The sequence below is a fragment of the Falco biarmicus genome, chromosome 8, assembly GCF_023638135.1.
Source record: "Falco biarmicus isolate bFalBia1 chromosome 8, bFalBia1.pri, whole genome shotgun sequence".
Lineage (NCBI taxonomy): Eukaryota > Metazoa > Chordata > Aves > Falconiformes > Falconidae > Falco > Falco biarmicus.
The window spans coordinates 32,291,971-32,310,719 of NC_079295.1; the positions used below are offsets into that span (position 1 = coordinate 32,291,971).

At 39.2% G+C, this 18,749-nt stretch overlaps 1 protein-coding gene across 2 annotated transcripts in view; it reads right to left on the reverse strand.

The window, feature by feature from the left end:
- MYLK (myosin light chain kinase) overlaps window positions 1–18,749 on the reverse strand; it is a 216,420-nt gene that overhangs the window by 13,074 nt on the left and 184,597 nt on the right. For both annotated transcript variants that reach the window (XM_056348444.1, XM_056348446.1), the window contains 6 exons: window positions 18,215–18,517; window positions 14,566–14,601; window positions 14,374–14,467; window positions 13,155–13,358; window positions 7,914–8,131; window positions 2,383–2,506 (listed from right to left, as the gene is read on the reverse strand). In XM_056348444.1, coding sequence (XP_056204419.1) covers window positions 2,383–2,506; window positions 7,914–8,131; window positions 13,155–13,358; window positions 14,374–14,467; window positions 14,566–14,601; window positions 18,215–18,517 — 979 coding nt within the window. The remainder of the gene's footprint in view (window positions 1–2,382; window positions 2,507–7,913; window positions 8,132–13,154; window positions 13,359–14,373; window positions 14,468–14,565; window positions 14,602–18,214; window positions 18,518–18,749) is intronic.

Here is an 18,749-nt window from a genome sequence, read left to right on the forward strand (position 1 = left end):
GCCTCTGCCTTCATGGCCCCCCTCACCGTGGCAGGGGGAGAGGGGATGCAAATGGCCAGTTACAAACACGGTGATGGTACGTGACACACACCAAATGAGTGAGTCTTACACTTGGTGTATGAGATTTGGCAGTTCTGAGCTTATAATGAAAATAGGAAAGCAGAGCTACAACTGAAGAGAGGTTGTAGTTCTCAATGACTTTTATTTGCATTCTGTAATGGTGATGTGATGGTCCATTTTGGATAACGGCTCATAGTTGTGAGTCTGCAAAAATAGCTGGGCTTTAAGGAAGTGAAGACAGATTGGGAGCCTGTCACTTTGGGGTGGAGAGGGAAAGTCCAAGCGATGACTCACAGCTCTTCCCTAATTTCTATTACTTTATTCTTATGGGCAGAAAGACAAAAGCCGATTATTACAGTTAATCATTGTTGTGGCAATAGCTATGCATCACAAAGATCTGTGTTTGGGTAATGTAGTTTTTCCCTCACGAGGACTTAAATGAGCTTAAAGACACCTTAGCAAACAAGTAATTTCATAATATATTTCACAAGGCATATTGGGTCATCTAACTCAAGTGTAACACCACCCCAGTCCCATCAGCTGAACATTACAGCATCCAAGTATCTTGCTTCAGGTAGCACAGAGAAACTGGGCAGAAGCAGTTCCGCCACTTCCAGCAGACTGGTCTTTGCTAAGACATTTCACCTTTTCTCCATCTGTTTCACCTGCTCCCTTTGCCTTGTCTACTCAGACGACGACAGTGTTCTCCAGCACGTACCGTACTAGAGCGGCAGCCCTGGTTGCGCGCCTTCAGAAGCACACGCAACTGCTGTCACCGATTTTTGCCTCGGTTGGCTGACATGTCACTGCTTCTACTATAGACACATGAAAACTCATCATAGACTAGGACAACAAATGGCGGCAAAAGACGTTCAACTCCCCAAACGTGCGTGTAACGCCGCGGTTGATGTTTGTTCCTCGAGGTGTGAGAGGCCTCTAGAGGGCAATGCAGCACCGGTGGAACCGCGGGCTGCCCACCGCCGTGCGCCGCGCCCGGCAGCTCCGCGCCCGGCAGCTCCGCGCCGCGCACCCAGGGCGCTGCAGCTCGGGAGGCCTCAGCAGCTAGAGAAATACATGAATTTGTCATCCGAGTACTGCGTGTGTGGTCTACGTTATATGAACTACAGCCTGATCCAAACGAGCTTTCAAGATCTAGAAAGAAATGCTGGAAGTGAATGGAAAATAAAGGTCCTGGAAACAAACTGCCAGAACAAAGTGACCTTGAAGAGTGTGGCATGCTTCGCATAAGAAACAGAAGATAACAGAAATATTCAGAGTCTTTGCTGGGAGTAAGAGAGGTGATGTAGTAGCTTTTGCACAGGACAAGAAAATCCATTATGTTGCTTAGTTTGGAAATGAGAAGTGTATGAGAACAAGTATAGGCTGACAAGGCAAACAGAATCGCAGAAAGACTGAGTAAAGGTGCGGCAAACAACTGTGCGTTGCCATGTGTCAAGGAGAGGGTAGCCAGGGCAGAGGTGACTCTTTTAAAAAAAAAAGTTATGAGAGAAGCCTTTTAAAAGAATGAGTGCAAAACAGTCTGCCACTTACTATTGCAACTGGAGCAAGGGAGAAAGAACAATGCTCCAAACAGAGCTCTCTCTTTCCATTTGTTTATATGGCATCAAATGCGTAAAGTCACAGCTGGAAGAAGATCGCTTGCTGTTCTAGGAATGGAGATCCTATTTCCATATACGTTTCTCTAGACCCACTGAAGTTCATAGTCACATGTTATCAAATCACATAAAGATGAGCTGGAGCTAACCGTCCTCTAAAATATTTCCATGAACTTGATCCATGCTGCTTATAAAACATATTTATCCAGTGGTTTGTGCTTATTAATAAATTAAAATGCACTGTGAACAGATAGGGTAATGCTGGGATACTTTAGTCTGTCCCATGAGGGATACAATCTGAGTAAGACAACTCCAGAATTTCACAAAAAAATTCTCCCTTGGGAATAAAGGAATGGAAGTCATAAGCTACTAGTGCATGCCCAAACATTCGTCTTTAACATCTAGGAAGGAAAAATAGTTTAAAATTAATAATAAAATCCTGTCACATTGTCTTTTTAAATGAGATGAAGTGTTGCTGATTTATGATGTAAGATGTACAACACTGAAGGGCTGAATTTCCAGAGCTGCTGGTTCTGCAATTTACCAGTTGCACCCTTTAGAGAACAGAGAATTTTTATTAAACATGCTGGAGCTGCTAATTAGACTACAAAAGACCTGGAAATTGGAGAAGAATTCAGAAATTGATGGGAATGTTGTATGTTCAGCAACTGTCAGGATTTGTGTTAAAAGTAGCAAAGGTACTCACAAAATGTAGCAGATAACTCCTATACTCCACATATCTGTTTCATATCCAATAGGTTCATAGTTTATAACTTCTGGAGCCACAAACTCAGGTGTCCCAAAGAGAACTTTCAGAGAACCTGCATTTTCTGTGAAAAGTGGAAGAGAACATCATTAACTTCTGCATGCAGATTTTAAAAAACAATTATTCCCCAGTAACAGGAAAAACACTATTTTCTTAGCCGATACATGCATAGCAATAAAAAATTACTTATTAAACATCCTTAAGTACACAGCACTGTACAAGGCACATAATAAAAATTCCTATTGCAAGAAATTTCCATAAGACAAAGTCTAAGAAAGAGGATAACTTCTAATTTACATTTGGATTACTGAAGTACAGAAGTGTTTGAGCCTCCATCACTTTAGCAGTTGCACAAGAGGACTTCAGGATTCCAGTGTTAGAAAGAAGTTGAAGTTTTCACAAATAATCGTGAAAGGTTTATCAAAGCTCAGAGATTTAGCATTTTATGCTAAAGAGAAACAGTAGTGATAGAATTTTAAGAAATCTATTTTAATCCAACACATTTATCATAGCTTAAACAGGAAAGAAAATCAATACTGGGTTGCCTGTCTCTGAAATTTGAAGTGGCACAGGTCAGTGGTGAAACAAGAAAAGAAGCAGATGATGTGTATCTGTCAGATCACTACCTTGTCAGTAAAACCGGGCTTGCCTACAAGCATATCTGTGGTGCTCCAAAGTGGTGAAGGGGAGCCATGAATGCTTAGTCATCAGCTGTCACCCCAAACTTTTACTCAGCTGGCCTATCATACAGGTGTCCTACGTCTGGCCCTGCTGAGACTCTGTGTGGGTGATTTTAAAGTGATCTACAACAAAGCTACTGCTAGCAATGTAAGATGAAAGAGTAAGGTCGTGGGACACATGAGCTCTCTCTTCACCTTTCTTGTGTTGGCCTACCAGTGTTGCTCTACTGGAAACTAAGGTGGTGAAGGTAGAATAACAATCTGTCCTGAACCTAGTATTCCGGTCTATGCTGCCAGTGTGTAACTATCAGTGATATGTCTAACTTTTAGTCGTAGTGTGAAAGACAACAAAAGTCATTTACGTAGAAATGATTTGACAGATCTCAGTGGGCTCATTTTCATCAATGATCATTGCAAATAGGATGGGAAGAAGAAAAGAATAAACAGGGTCATGAAGGAAGCTAAGGAATGGATTAGGGACTGGGGAAAAAATGCCAACCTCAATAAAAAAATTATGTTATAGGAATATAAAAAAGAGTCAGGAAATAAATTGTTTCTGACTTGAAACAGGTTTGGAATTAGGTTGAAAAACTCTTGTCCAGTCTGCACATGTGCCTGAGCAACCAGTATTTGCCTTAAGTGATATTCATTGCATTACATTTATCTCTTGTGCAAGAGTAGTCTCCAGATTAGGCACAGCAGAATGACATAGTGAGGAACCATTCCTCTCCAAAGCGATTACCATCTAAACAAAAAAAATGTGAATGGGAAGAAAAACAGATGTAACAGATTCTAATCCTGCTCCTGTGAAGGTTACAGAGATATGCAGCTCTATAAGCAAGAGAAGCTTAAAAACCCTCAAACCATGGCAGATCAAAGTTTTAAGAAGACTACAATAGAATCTACTTGTCCACAACACTGAATCTTCACAGAGTATTTTTATTTACCAGAATTTCTTCTACCAAGTTTTGCAACATAAGTGCTGATCCCAATGCTGAATCCACACCTACAGTTACTGCCATCAAAAGCTGTTTAAGCCATTTCATAAAATAAAATCATATACCTAAGCTAGTACTTTTCTGAGGTAGGGAAACCCCCAGCTTAACAAGTGAAAATGGAAGGATATATCAGGTTAATAAATTGCCTTAGTGATTGAACAGCGTGCTTGAGGCAACTTTTAAGCAGTACCACAGTAATTCACCCACAGTCATGCCTGTTTCCCATTTTAAATGCTGTGAAACTTTTTTTGCTCTCCTCAGGTACAATGATGGCAAATTAATTGCAGAAACCTCATTTTCATGTTATCCCTGCTTTCGGAGACCATTCTGTGCAGAGGGTACCCATTTCCAGAGACAGAACCAGACAGAAGAACACCTGGGAGCAGCCCCAGGAGTTCACCTAGATCCTCCCATGAAAGCTCACCAGCATCAAGGCCTTCCTGCCAGATGTCTGACTAGCCTTCAAAAAGCACAATCAAAAGCTATTCCACAACATCCCTACACGCACATAACCAGAGTTTTCTTACCCCAAACAATAGGATTATTTTCCTAACATCCAATCTAAACTGACTTAGCCTAAAACAAGGGCAGTGTCTTCTCCACAGTGACCATGTGAGGGATCACCTCTCCTTTTCCAAGCACAAATGGAGAGCCTGAGATCCTGTCTTCCCATTTGCCTTCTTTTTAAGGTCAACACCTACATCTTTTTCCGGCTGTCCTTACGAAAAATTACTGAAATTTGTCACAAAGAGCCTGTTTTCTAAAAGCTTCATCATGACTGTCTAAATCTCGGGCTCAGATGTTCACATCCAAGACTGGAGGCTTTTCAGTGCATTGTGTGAACTAACATGAGCCACTGTGTATGCAAAAGGCTGGTCTATGAAATGTGCTGCCCATAGGTCAGAGAAATGCTTTTCTGAAAACATGGCATTTGAGTGCAAGCATACAGTGGGAAACAACTGATACAGCGTTTTCTGTGTATAAAAGAAAAGAGAAAAGAATAAGACATTTTCTCTGCATTAATATGTCAAATCTTTACCCAGATGTTTACAAGCTTAGTACACAAGTAGGATCTGTGTTTGGATATCCCTTAGTTCAGATAGAAAGCTGACAAGCTAGCTGGAAACTGTTGCCGACACTGTGTATAATCAACTGATTAAAAAGATATATCTTTACAGTACTCAAAAACCATTCTGTTTTCTTCTCAAGAAGTTTATCTTAAACAATTTGCTACATGTGTTCCTCAGCACACCAAAAAAGGTCAGGAAAATATCCCACTGCAGCTTTGGTATTTCCTGACAGTGTAAGAGAACTAATTAGCTGCAGAAGATGACTGCAGAAGGAGCTGATCCTAATTTCTTTAAAACTGATCAAAATACCGAATAGTGGCATTAGTTTGCACTAGTCACAAAAAGTTAAAAAGTACATCTCAGAAGTTGAAGTGCAAAATCAGCCATCGTTCCCCTCAGCAGTCCCTTGGTTGAGATGTTTCTGCTCAGTCAGGGTCAGGTCCATAGCGCAAGGGCTCCAGTCCCACATATTTCAAAGCCAAAGTGAATTTGACAGCCAATTTGAAAATCACAAGGCTTGAAGGAACACAAGAAATGGAAGAATGTGACCTCAGTGCACCATGTAAGTCAACTGGCAAGAAAAGGGCACTTAGTGTTTATAGCAATTTTTGTAAGTAAATTAAATAGTGAAAATTGGTTTTGGAAAACATCTCAACCAAAATGTGAACGTCTTCATGATCAACACGGTGCTTTTGCTTTATGGGTGTGCAACAGGACTGCGCTTTCTCTTCCTAGGGCAATGCCACATACAATGCCACAGAGTTACGCAGAACGGCAAGCTGATGAAAGAAACAGCAAATACCTATAGTGTAACTTTGCAAGAAATAGCAACATTAAGCCAAATGAATGCACAGTACTGTAAAATCAAAATCAGTGTCAGTGCCCATAGCTCTCATCCTTCTACATCAGAAAAAGTTATATATAGGTTAGAGATTTACTACATATGGCATGACTGTAGCAGCTCACAAGCTAGTGTGAGCCATCCAACATACAGACATGCCGCGAGATTAAAAGAAAAATGCAAAAGCTGATGGCTATGAGCAGCCTACTGAAAACAGGATCTTCCTTTTGCTAAATTTGGGTTCAACTGTGGTTTGAAGTTAAAAATGTAGTCGAAGAAATATCTATAAAGAGGCCATTCTGTGGTTACATTTTCTCCCTCGATGAAATCCACTCAATTCAGCAGTTAATGTATAGTTTTCAGGCTGACAGCTGGAACGTCATGGGATGAAGTCTTTCACATGCCTCTGATAACAAAAAATTCAGCAGTGGAACTTACATAACAGTTCATCTGTTTCCTCAACAACAACCACATCCAGTTCATGCTCCCAGAAATCTATTGGCTCCATACTGATGAAGGAACATAAATGGCAGCAATCTCTTTTTTTTAATGAATGAAATAAACACCTTATCTCTGAGTTCACAGTGTCCATGTGACCAAGATTCATGCAATACCCTACTGGAGTTGAATGTCATCGATGAATCTGAAAAGCAGATTTCTTTTCCCCTGCTCATTCAAAATATCATTTTTTATTTGTTTTAGTGAAATTATGTTCTTGGGTATGCAGTAATCTGTTTCTTAAGTGTCAAAAGAAGTCAAATGAGTAACATGTAGGCAGATAACAAAAACCAGAAGGTATGGTTCCAAACTGTACTCTTACAAAATAATTGTTCTACTTTTTAATAAATATTAAATATCATTTTGTTTAAAAAGGGAAGGCAAAAGGTTACAACTAAGAATCTAGCTGTGGGCCTCTTTCTATAGAGAGTAGCAATTCATATGAGTTGTCCCAATCAATTTAATGACAGAAGAGCCACAAATCTCAGCTCTCCCTGTGTAACGGGTTCATAAAGTATTTTAGCTCCTTCCAATTCCTGGAATTATTTTTTTTTTTCTTGTGGAAATACAAGCTTAAAAAAAAATCAGTGTGTGACGTTGGTATTGTTTTAACAGTAGCAAACACAACTGGAGGGCTGCTTTTGAGCTGAATCAGTGCTGAGCAATATGAAGACAAGAAGCCCCCAAGGTCTTTGGCTTTCAAATTGCATGTTGGAAAGCTTAGACCGAAATGAATAATAGGGAGCAGCTAAAAACTGCTCAGGAAGAGGAGGACCTTGTCAAATTGTCACCCCACCCCATTACCCTTGCATTATTGTGAGGTAATACTATTTTATTAATCATTTTGAGCATGACCAAAACATGTTTAACACGTATGACAATATGCTGCTGTTTAGGATAAGAAATGCTAAAATTAATGCAGATATGTAAATTGCATGTAATTATCCATATCTGAAAGGTTTCTAGCACACCACCTTAATGCTTGCTGTTTAACAAAAGTTTTGAGGATTTGTAGTATTCATGAAGATCAAAGTTTTGGTCTAATTTTTACAGTCAGAGAGTTAGTTTACATTTCTGTAGCAAATGTTAATATTTGTTAACATTACTACTACTGTGTATTTTATCTTGTAATCTACGGGGATACCCTAGCCGTAGAAACAGGTAGATTGTATACACTTCACTGCAAACTCCTCTTGAAGATGAGGTACCAACTCTTGCTCTTGAATGTCATCTTTGTCCCTTTTCTATTTTTTCCTAACTATGTATAGGAAAATTGTCTATTTACTCTTTATACATGAAAGAATATAATAGTAAGTATGAATTACTGCTTGCCCTGCCCTTTCCCTCATGTCACCGAAACAGACATAGGCAGAAAAGTCATTACCTAATCTTCTTGCAAGTCCAAAGTCAATGAGTTTGATACTTGTACCAGTCTTGTTGACACACATAATATTTTCTGGCTTCAAATCCAAGTGGACAATACCCTGCTTATGGATGTACTGAACTCCTTCTGAAATCTGCTTCATGTATTTAATGCACTCTCTCTCTGTCAGTTCAAAGTCTTCATCAATAATTCGTTCAAACAGTTCTCCTCCAGAAACCCTAAGAAAGAATAAAAAGAGGACTTCTGTAGCATTTTCATTTTGGGAGTAATCAAACCATTTCCTTTACAGGAATACACATAGTTCAAGCTTGCAATAGTCACTTCAAGGCACAGTCTAGGTTTTGTCAAGGCACTTTCTGTAGACCCAAGGATCACATAGGAGGAATCACCTCTTGTGTGTGGTATAAATCAATAGATTTTTTCCATTCTGAATCTCTTTTCCAGGTTAGGACTGTGAAACACATACTGTTAGCCCAGGCAGTAGGGATGTAGCTGGATTTACATCCTGCCTTTAGGATTCCATCACCTGCAGCTGGCAGTGAAGTGTGTGCCATGTGATTGTCACCCTGCTGACATGTTTATAACACTGCTCCAGACTCTGAGCTCATGTTTATCACTGGTTCCTTCCCTCCTATGGTCCATCACGACACAAGTGCAGACAATGTAATTTAGAAATAAAGAAAACTAAATCACAGGGGATGGGTCCCAGGAAAAAAGGACAAAACTTCTAGTAGGTGAGAAAAAATTTGGGAAGAGAGACTGACTGAGAGTGACAAAGGCTGAAAAAGGAAGGATTCAAATGGTATGGTTAAGTGGAACGCAAAGCTCAAAGGGTAAATTACTGACCTGGGTGAGCTCAGAGGGAATTTCCTCCCTAGCTATGACAGGACAAGGATATAACCCACAACTCTTTCAGTGCTGGTATTTTTAGCTGATCACCATCATGCTCCTAGTAGGTCAATTCCATTTTTGTGCTTATTTAAGATGTGAAATAGCTGCTCTTTCTAGGGTAGAATCTCCTGGAGTGAACTGTTTGTGGAACTAAAATGGGACATTTTTAACCTAAACTTAATAAAGCAAAGCTTAAGTTGTGGTTTGTTTGTTTTGTTTTAAATACTGAGTAATCACTCAATTGGTTTATCTGCTTACATCCAAAGATGGGAAATACTTTTTTTTTGTATGTGGTGGGTAAATGATCCATACGGAAAGGAGCCAATGGTGAAGAACAGCTTTGCTTTTAGAAATCTATTCTAAATTAAATGCTCCATGGTCTTTATATGGCTTAATATTTTGCAGCATTCATGCTTATTGCCAAATGTAATTGCACATTTCAGATACAGAAACAAAACACACAACTGAAACCTGGCCTTGCGGTTTTTGCAGGTTGTCAGATACATGATTATATCCCTCACGTACCAAACCGAAATTGAAACATCTGGAGTTATGGACATGTTTGTTGCTTTGGCTGTAAGATTTCAGAAAATATATAATTAGAAGCACTATTGCAGTTTGCTATTGACATGAAGATTATAAGAATAGCATATGCTTGACAAACTGAGAAGTTACGTTGGGTAATAGCACATTTGTAAGATAAAGCAAATAATATGGCTATAGCTGTTGAAAAAATGGCTGTAAATCAGAGATCTAGTATTTTCTTACTTCAGTAAAACATTAACCAGTCTGGGGGTGTTTATTGTTTACCTGGAGCATTCTGCAATTCCAAATTATAACCATCCTAATACTAAAAAGCACCAGATTTTTCTTGACTACTTAACACAGATAATGATAATTTATTCTTACTATAAAAGTGCTGTACTTTTCAGATCCCTAAAGTGAAAAATTTTCAGAAATCATACTATTATCTCAAGCACAACTTTTTCACGTATTATTTGGAAATCAATGATGTTTTTCCCCTGGGACATCTAGACACTCTGGTAACATCATTAGATTAAACTGCAATTGCATTTATAGAATGCATATTTTTGCATTTATCTCCTGAGCCAAATCGAGTTTAATTTTTGCCAGGTTAGGAAGCTGAATTGAACCAATGCAGATTAGGTTTTACATATACACAGAAGTTGGTTTTCTGCATTCACTAGTTCAGAATCTAAATGTCATAATCTTTTCTGGATTCTCCTCTTTTCAGTCTTCTGTAGATGAGGTCACAGACAACAATATTCCTGTCTATAGGGTCACAGAATACACATTTAAAAAATACTTTATTATAAGGTTTTGGTCATGAAGGAACAGAGATAAGAATCTGCCTTGGAGTTGCCCAGGCAAATACTCAACTGCATTTTCATAAATCTGCCTTCAAAAAAAAGAAAAACTTCGTGCCAACCTAAATCACACCAAATGAATGGAATTTACTGCTGAAATTGTACTTTAATAATCTTACTTGCAATATAATAATTTTCTTCTAATCTATGTCCAAATAAGATGACTATCTGAGGTATGTAAGAACTTCAAGACACTTAGCTCCCCGCCGGAATGCCATTCACAGCATGCTACTATTCCTCAGATACTCTTTTTCTGCTGAGATGCTTGTGGAACCAGTACATCACTATATTTGAAAAGGAAACGCCTGAGATTTGCCCCTGACTTCCAGCAAATGCTAGAGGGGAGGGTTTCCAGGGAAGAGCATGTCAAGCGAGTTGAATCATTATAATATTTGATTTTAATTGAATGATACAAAATTCTGAATTTATTATAAGTATGAAATTAAACCTTATAAACTCGTGGCATGGCAAATATTGTAAAGAGAGAGGGTGAAGTTCAAAAAGTTATAAGAAAGATAAGGGAATACAATTAAAATGAAAGATTTAGGATGGGTATCAGGAAGACATAGCTCCAGTTTGAGTGGAGGGGGAGTTTCTCAATTCCAGTCACTGCTGAAATCTGGCTTAAAAGGAGACTGGTGGCAAGTGAGCTTGATTTATTTGAAATTCATGCATTTAGAGTCTGATGAGAATTAAGAGAACAGCTTGGATACTAAGAATTTTCAAAGGTATTTCCCACAACTTCTTTGATATGCAAAGAAATATTAGCTTAATAGCTAAACATAAATAGAAATGATCCATCAGTGGCTTTCTTACAATACAAGTGCATTGGCCATGCTGGGACTTTGTCAGCTGGGTAACACATGGCAGTACAGAGGCTACCGAGTCATCTGACGCGAAGGTGTCACACAAGCATCTCACTACCCAGGCCTGCTCCAGACGAGGGACAGACTGCTACTGCTACTGCCTGCATACTGCTTTAAGAACCTGCCCTCCCGTGGCTCTGGACACTGTGGAATTTTCAGTGGATGGGGGTTCAAAAGCCAGAAAAGGTGGTCACCCCAAACTAAAATCACATCCTATTTAGATTAGTTACAAAACAGCTTTAAATTTGATTACACTTCTCTATATTTTTGAAAAGTAAACCCCCTTTGTTGGCAGGGGGGAACTCATGGAGTGTAAAGCCATATGCTATTTAAAACTCTTCATAGATTTCCTTATTTTCCATTAGGTCTGCCAGCTCCCAATTCCAAGCTGAGCAGGGCTCCTTTCCCTTACCATCATCAGCTTGCTCAGCCGCCGAATCTAAAAATAAAAACACCTTCTTGCACTCAAGTTCCATGGATGTATAATGGAGATCCAGTCTCTGAAATCTGCTAGTGCAGTAATAGTTTGCACATAATCCAGGCAAGTGCCGAGCAAGCAAAATAGTCATATAGTCTCTTTTGCTTCTAACAATTTGTATCTTATTCAGCACTTCCAGCCAGCAAGAAAACTGCTTCTCGCAGCAGACAGCACGTGAAGTAGATGTGGCAGCAGAGCAGTGACTGATGTAACTTTTTGGGAAAAACACCAGCACAGATCAGGATTTCATTTTCTTTCCAGCTGCTACTACCACAAGCATGGGATTCACACTAAGCAGGTGTGCTATGGATGATGTAAACGTTGCTCATGTCGGGCATTATTGTTTTTTAAGTCTGACCCTTATTTTCCACCCCATACTGTGCAGATTCTTTTCTTATAATGAATTCTGGTGCATGATCACGTTCTGAACCTTCTTTTTTTTCTAGAAGTAAATATCTACTATCTTTAAATACAAAGATAATCAAGTCACAGCCCTGTGTGATGCTTTACAGCACAGCTTTTGTGGTGCTTTTCTGCTGCTCCCCACAGTGGTGTAGCATAAGTAGCTCAAGGCAAACAATTTCTGGCAGGTAAAAATAAGTGTTGCCACCTTACTCAGCAAGAACAAGACAGCAACACAGGCTGTCTTCAAATTCAGCTTTATTTAATTGTATAGCTTTGGATGAAGAGTGCAATGACTTTACAGTAAATGAGAAATTCCCTTCCACAACTGCAACACCTGGACCATCATGGAGAATCTGTGTATTGACATTAGGGCAGATCAATTCATGTTTAATTAGGTTTTTTGGGGGAAAAAAGTCAGTGTTACCAATCTTCCTGCATCTACTGATCTAGATTTAAAACATTCACTCTGTTCACCTGTGGAGATTTTTTAGACAGCACTCCCGTATTATAAATAAATGTTTGCAATCAGAGTATTCATGTTTTTGCAGGAAAAACACACCAGACTAATCCTTTAAAGTCTCTTAAAAATATAAAAACTGGATATAGCACTTGATTAAAAGCAAAGGGTACCGAATACCTCTTGGGTACTATAAATTTGCCTGGGTTAATTTTTCATGGAAGTTCAACTATTTTGTTAAAATGAGCATAGATGCTTGCTGTCTTTTTCTTCTACTATCTGTTGTGCACCAACATTCAATTCTCTGCAAGATCAGTGTTTAAGTGAAATTTGATGCAAGCTTCTTAAATACATGTTTAGGATTGCCTAAAGAAAATGTTTGGGTTTTTTACCTCCTTAAACTTGGTTTTGGTTCTAAACGCAAGTCCAAATTCAGCTAACTTTTTTACTCTACCCTTCCAAGCTGGCAATAAGAGTGATCTGCAGAAAAACACCACATGTACTTGATTAAAAAACAAACAGACAATAAAGACTGTAACATATCTTCACTGATTTTCAAGATACAGTACAGATTCACTTACACCGTTTAAACAAGTTGGATAAATAACTGGAAAAAAATGCAAGATATGAAAACAATCCAGGCCCTGCAAATCCTGAAGCTTTTGACAGTCGCATGTCTGGGTTAGTTGCTACTTTTGTGTGCACAACTATTTTCAACATTATTGGTTTTGTTAGTGTGACCTGCTTTATACTCACATTTCCAAGACCATAACGATGTTGGCTTTTTCTTCAAAGGCATCTACACATTGGACAAGTTTTGGATGATGTAGACAGTTCATGATGCTGATTTCATCCCTTATGTTTTCTTTTTCCTTAGCAGAATATGCTTTGAAAAATTTTCCTGCCCAAACCTTTCCAGTCTTCTTTTCAACAAGCCTGAAGACTTGTCCAAATTTCCCCCTGAAAACATATAACTATTTTCATAAAACATTTTTGCAATGTACGGGCCACCATGAATAGCAACATTTTACTAAATATTCCAGCACAACCACTCCATTCTGAAATAAGAATGTCGTCATATCAAGTACTGTCCTGTACTGCTTTTGTGCAGAGTAATCTGCAAGAACCTTTGAACAAATACCCCATTTAGAGATACCCCACTATTCCAATTAGCAAGTTTTATATAAGAGGGTTCAAAAAATGGATTCCTACCAGGCTGTAATTCATGTGACTCAAGTCTTTCTGCACAGAATTTTCTGTATGTTGTGCACCTCTGAAGGAGCCGCAGAAAGGACACATCTCAGGTATAGAGCATAGGATATGGGTGAATTCAGAATCTGAATGCTAGAAGCTTCAGTACTATTATTTCACATTGCTGTATATATGTACAGCTCTTCCTCTGTGATGCACTTCTCAAGATTTGTTAATGGCAGCACACAGGATCCCCTGGCCTTCAGCACCACCAGCAGCACAAATCACTGAAAGATTATCATGGCATGCAATTCATATAACCACGAGTTTGAGCACTGGAAAACACAGCCAGGCTAATCACTGACCTTCACTGAGCAATACCACTAATGTTCTTGGGATTATGTCTGCTGTCAACAGAGATTCTAGCCCGTGGGCAGGATAATCTTCTTACCACTAATGGATATAATGGAAATGCAAGTACACAATGTGTACCTTTTTTTCAGCTGGCTTTTAGAACACTGAACAACAAATAAATCCTCTAGCTGTATTCACTTGTGGGCTCTATTTTCCTTGCCAGAAATGCATGTAGTGCCTATTTAAAATTATCAGTTAATAGGAATAAAGGAGGCCAACACATGTTTAAATGTATTTTTACTGCAACCGAGGAGCCCAGCTGGAATGTTGAAAGTACAAGACACCATCAAAGAATGAATGCACATGATCTTTCTAATTGACTGGTAGCCTTGAAAACTCTGTGTCTTCAAAAGCACGATACAGTACTTACGATCCCAGTCTTTCTTCAATATTATAGACATCTGAAACTTTTTGTTCAGTGTTGATAGTAACCGTCCGATAGTTGACGTCTGTTTCTTTCCCTTCTACAAATAAGTATTAAGGACCATGAGTAAAACCTCCATGAAACATGAATGAAAAACACAGATTTACATTTGTCCTGATTAAAATAAGAACTCCTTACCATCATCAGATAGCTCCACTTCATCCTCTTTAAGTTCTATGATGAAGATAAAAAGACATGAATAACTTGTTATATAGGATATGGTACTTACATAAGATAGTCAAATTGTTCACAGTAACATGAGCAACTGGTAGTCCTTATGGCTAAGCAGCAAAAAGCAGACAGGGAGTTTGTGCATTAACTTCGTAATTAAAATCTCATCACCGTGTCTGCAAGGCTATTGACTATCACCATCTGGTCACCATTTCTTAGTAAACCAAATTCATGTGTTTTGCAGTACTTGGCTATTATACCTGCCTACTAGAAACACTAGGATGTTCACAGTCATGTAATAAAAAGCTTTAGGAATGCCTTAGTGAATTAGAAAATATATTAAAAATATTAAAAACAGTAACAATAATTCTTGTTCAATGATATACCCTTTTCTGACTTTTCTATGCATTTTTTGGATTGTAAATTAGTAAAGTGAGTCTGTACATGAGAAGATTTCCTGCAAAGCATCAAGATAAATTTTTCAAATTAAAGACGACTATAAAATTTGGACAGCATGTGCTTTCCTGAGCATGGCTGAATTTTGAAATCATTGAGGTCCAAACGGAGCCTCAGTTCTGCAGGCATACTCAAAGGCAGGCAGAGATGTTGGCAAGCCAAGTGACATAAGACAGAGTAAAAGCTGGCCTGAGTGTCTTGATTTTTATTTTTAATTTTCATGTGCATGAACTGTCAGTAGAACAAGTTTGTATGTTGCTCCTTATGTTGCTTGCAGGTATGAGGGGAAGGGGGTTGTAGCTGGAATGTTGTTATATATTACTTACACTGCTTGGGCTTGCTCCCAAGACCTGTGGCTATGACCAGTAATTTGAGAAATCGCAAAGGTAGTTACACAGCGACAGGTACAATTCTCCCTTTAGCTGCTGAAACTGCACTTTGCCACCATAAAGTGCAAGCCCATCCAAATGATTTATCTCCACTGTATCAACAGATTTATGTTATGGAACATTAATGCGGTGCTCTGGACACTGTTAGGTGTCTTAGAGTATAGAGTTATATGCAGTGGATGAGAAGAAAACAGCAGAAAAAAAGGGTGCAGGGTGAGCAGATACCTGGTCTGATGCATGGGCATCACTTTTTCACATCCAACCCATAATGCTGCATCTGTATTCTGGTAGCAAAGCCAATGAAGTAGATATAATCTGTTACTAAAGCCCTTCTCTTGTTTTTTTCTGGATTTGCAGACCTTCTGTTTCCCAGCACAGACTAGCTGGCGTGCAGCGATTTACCAGAAGGGCAGGGAGGGAAGGGAGCCTTCCCCACTCAGGGGCAGCTGTCCTCAAATCCTCCTCAGCTAGAAACCACACTTGCGTAGAGCACATCACATTTTCCTCCCCTTTTAAGGGCTGCATGAGGGAGCTGATCCCAACCACACTGCCAGTAGTTAAAGTTTGCCAAATACTGATTAGACAAAGAAGTCAGCTCGCAGTTCTGCAGCGACACTTTGGTGAAACATTTTGGTCCACCAGTGGAAGCCTGAATTAGATAAGTGCAACGTGTCTGAGCTTGGTAGACGCTGAGTAGCTGTGCTAAAGCTTTTCTCAGAGTTAACGATACCAAATTTGCCCTAAACATCACGATGCCTACTTTAATCTGTTGTGACTAACAACATTATTTTAGTAGCTGTTTTCTTTAAATGCACAGTGAAAAGTTAGCCATGCCTTTCTTCACTAAGATTATATTGAGATTGCTAATGTGCACTGGCCACCGCAGCATGAAAATCAGTAATCAGTTTTTGTGGTAGTGACGGAAAATCCCTAGTTATTCAGTTAAGTATTTCAATAGATGGCACCTTAAAGTCCTGATCTGAGAGGTGCTGAACACATGTATTTTCCACTGCCTTTAATTAAAGCACCGGTTACACTACACACCTGAAAAATAACACTTTATATGACTTGCCCTTTCTCCACGCTAGCTGCAGTATCAAGAATTGAAACAAGAAGCCCTGGCATTGAAAGCACCAAGTCAACCCACCCTCCTGCAAAAAGAATACATTTTCTTTTCACTCAAAACAACTTTTTTTGTTGTTGGTTTTTATATGTATCACAATGATTCATACACTTTCTAGGCTTTTTGTATTAAATCTAGGTAAGAAAACTCTCAGTCTTTAAAAGAAAAATAGCTTGTTTGCTTTGATCCAGTACAAGTAGTGCCTGCTTTAGGAAAAACAAATATAGGGAACAGTCACGTCCCCAACTCTAGGTGGTGTTCATCCTGCAACTGAAAAAAAGAGGGCATTCAGACACAGGGAGTTTATTATGAAGAGCCAATACTGTCTAGCTTCCTTCAATTTTATTGCTACTCTTAATGTTATTTCCCCTGCTTTAAAGAGAAGCTGCATCTTGATTTAGTTCAGGTTTTAAATCTTTAAAACGGAGGAAAGTAATTTCTCAGAAAGTAATTTCTCAGAATGCATCCAGTTCAGCACTTGAAGAGAAATATGATTTATGCTTGTTTGGAAATGTTGAGAGGCTTACAGAGTTGTGTGATGCTGCACCACTTTGCTATCCTTTTGTCTCACTGTGGCAATAAGAGATAATATCACAAGGATTATGCGACACATTTAAAACTCCAAAGCCCTGCATACATAAGTAAGGAGGGAGAGATACAACACAGTCCACTCCTCAAAAAAAGGAAGAATGGCAAATACATTATTTCTGGTGTGTAGTCTGACTATCAAAGTGATCCTTGCACAGTACATGGATGTGGGTGTGCACAAATATATGCATATAATATACATTTTTGAAAAATTAATGCTGATTTTTGTATGTTTAAAAATTTGGGATCAGTTTCTGATTAGGTTCTAAATTGCTGCAGCTCTTCCTGTTAGTCCTTTCAGAAGATTTTAAGAAAAAAAGAAAGAGCCAAAAGAAACAAAAAAAAATTTTAGAAGTACATGCAACTGGAATTAAAAACCCTAAAAAAATATTTTTAGCACCCATAACACTGCAAAACCAACATGCTGAGTAGGATAGCGTTGGATTCACAAGATCAGTGTACTAGGGGCAACAGGACTGAGGTGCTCAACCATGCTGGGATTTGAAGCATGGGAACTAGGTGTGAAAGGCTAATTCAGTTTTTGCTGCATATTCAGTGCTTGGCTAGCAGCAAGCACATTACATTTTCCAAAAGCAAATTTGGGATAGTGTTTATGGCTTGTTTTTCCATGGTGTGTCCAGTATAAACTGTAATCATTATGTTTCAGGTAAGCCACCAAACATCATTTTCCAGCTGAGCATGGTCTGAATGTGTAACTTAATGTGTGAAAGGTTTCATCTCCCATTACCTGCGTGCTGAACTACGGAAGTCTGTCAGCTAGCACTCACACAGCATGCCAGAAGTCAAATTAGTGGTTGCTTTCATGAGGCAGGGTTTTAGGATCCCTGAAGCCAAGTTTCTGCACTGGATGCATACAAAACTTCTATGCTTAGATGCCTACATGAAGTCTGCAAAGGGACTTGAGCACTCTTACAGCCAGCATAAGCATTCATTGCACAGAGGCGCATGCAAAGGAGTGTGTACAGCTGCCTGACCTCACTGGGGACTGTTAAGATAGAGTTTAATTGAATATAATTTTTTTTTTCTCTTAAAAACTAACCTTCTTGTTTCTCTCCAACTTTTACCAGTTCAGATTCTTGACTAGGCTCGCTGATGCCATACACATTAGCAGCTCGCACACGGAATTTGTACTCCCGGTCAGCCTGCAGGTCCTGCACATTGAAAGAGGTGCTGCGGCAGGTAGTCAGGTCTGTCCATTTGTTATCCACTGAGTTCCAGATCTCCACAGTGTAGGACTGCACCGCACTTCCGCCATCATAAGAGGAGCCATACCATGAGAGAGTGAGGGAAGAACTCCGTATGTCTGACGCACAAGGTGTTCCAGCGGGTGGGTCTGGTTTATCTGCAAAAACATGTGCAAAGCACATTAGATGAAATCGCGCAGGTATGAGGCAGGACTTGCGTTAGGGTATTACTGGCCTCAGCTAACAGCCTTCTTTCCATGCCATTGCTCTGCTTCAGAGGTTTGTACTGCAGGGAGAAGGAACAAATGCAGCACAGACAGACATACATGAATTAGCTAACATGGATGCCAATCCCACATGGCTTGTTCAGTTCCCTGGGCGTCTTGCTAA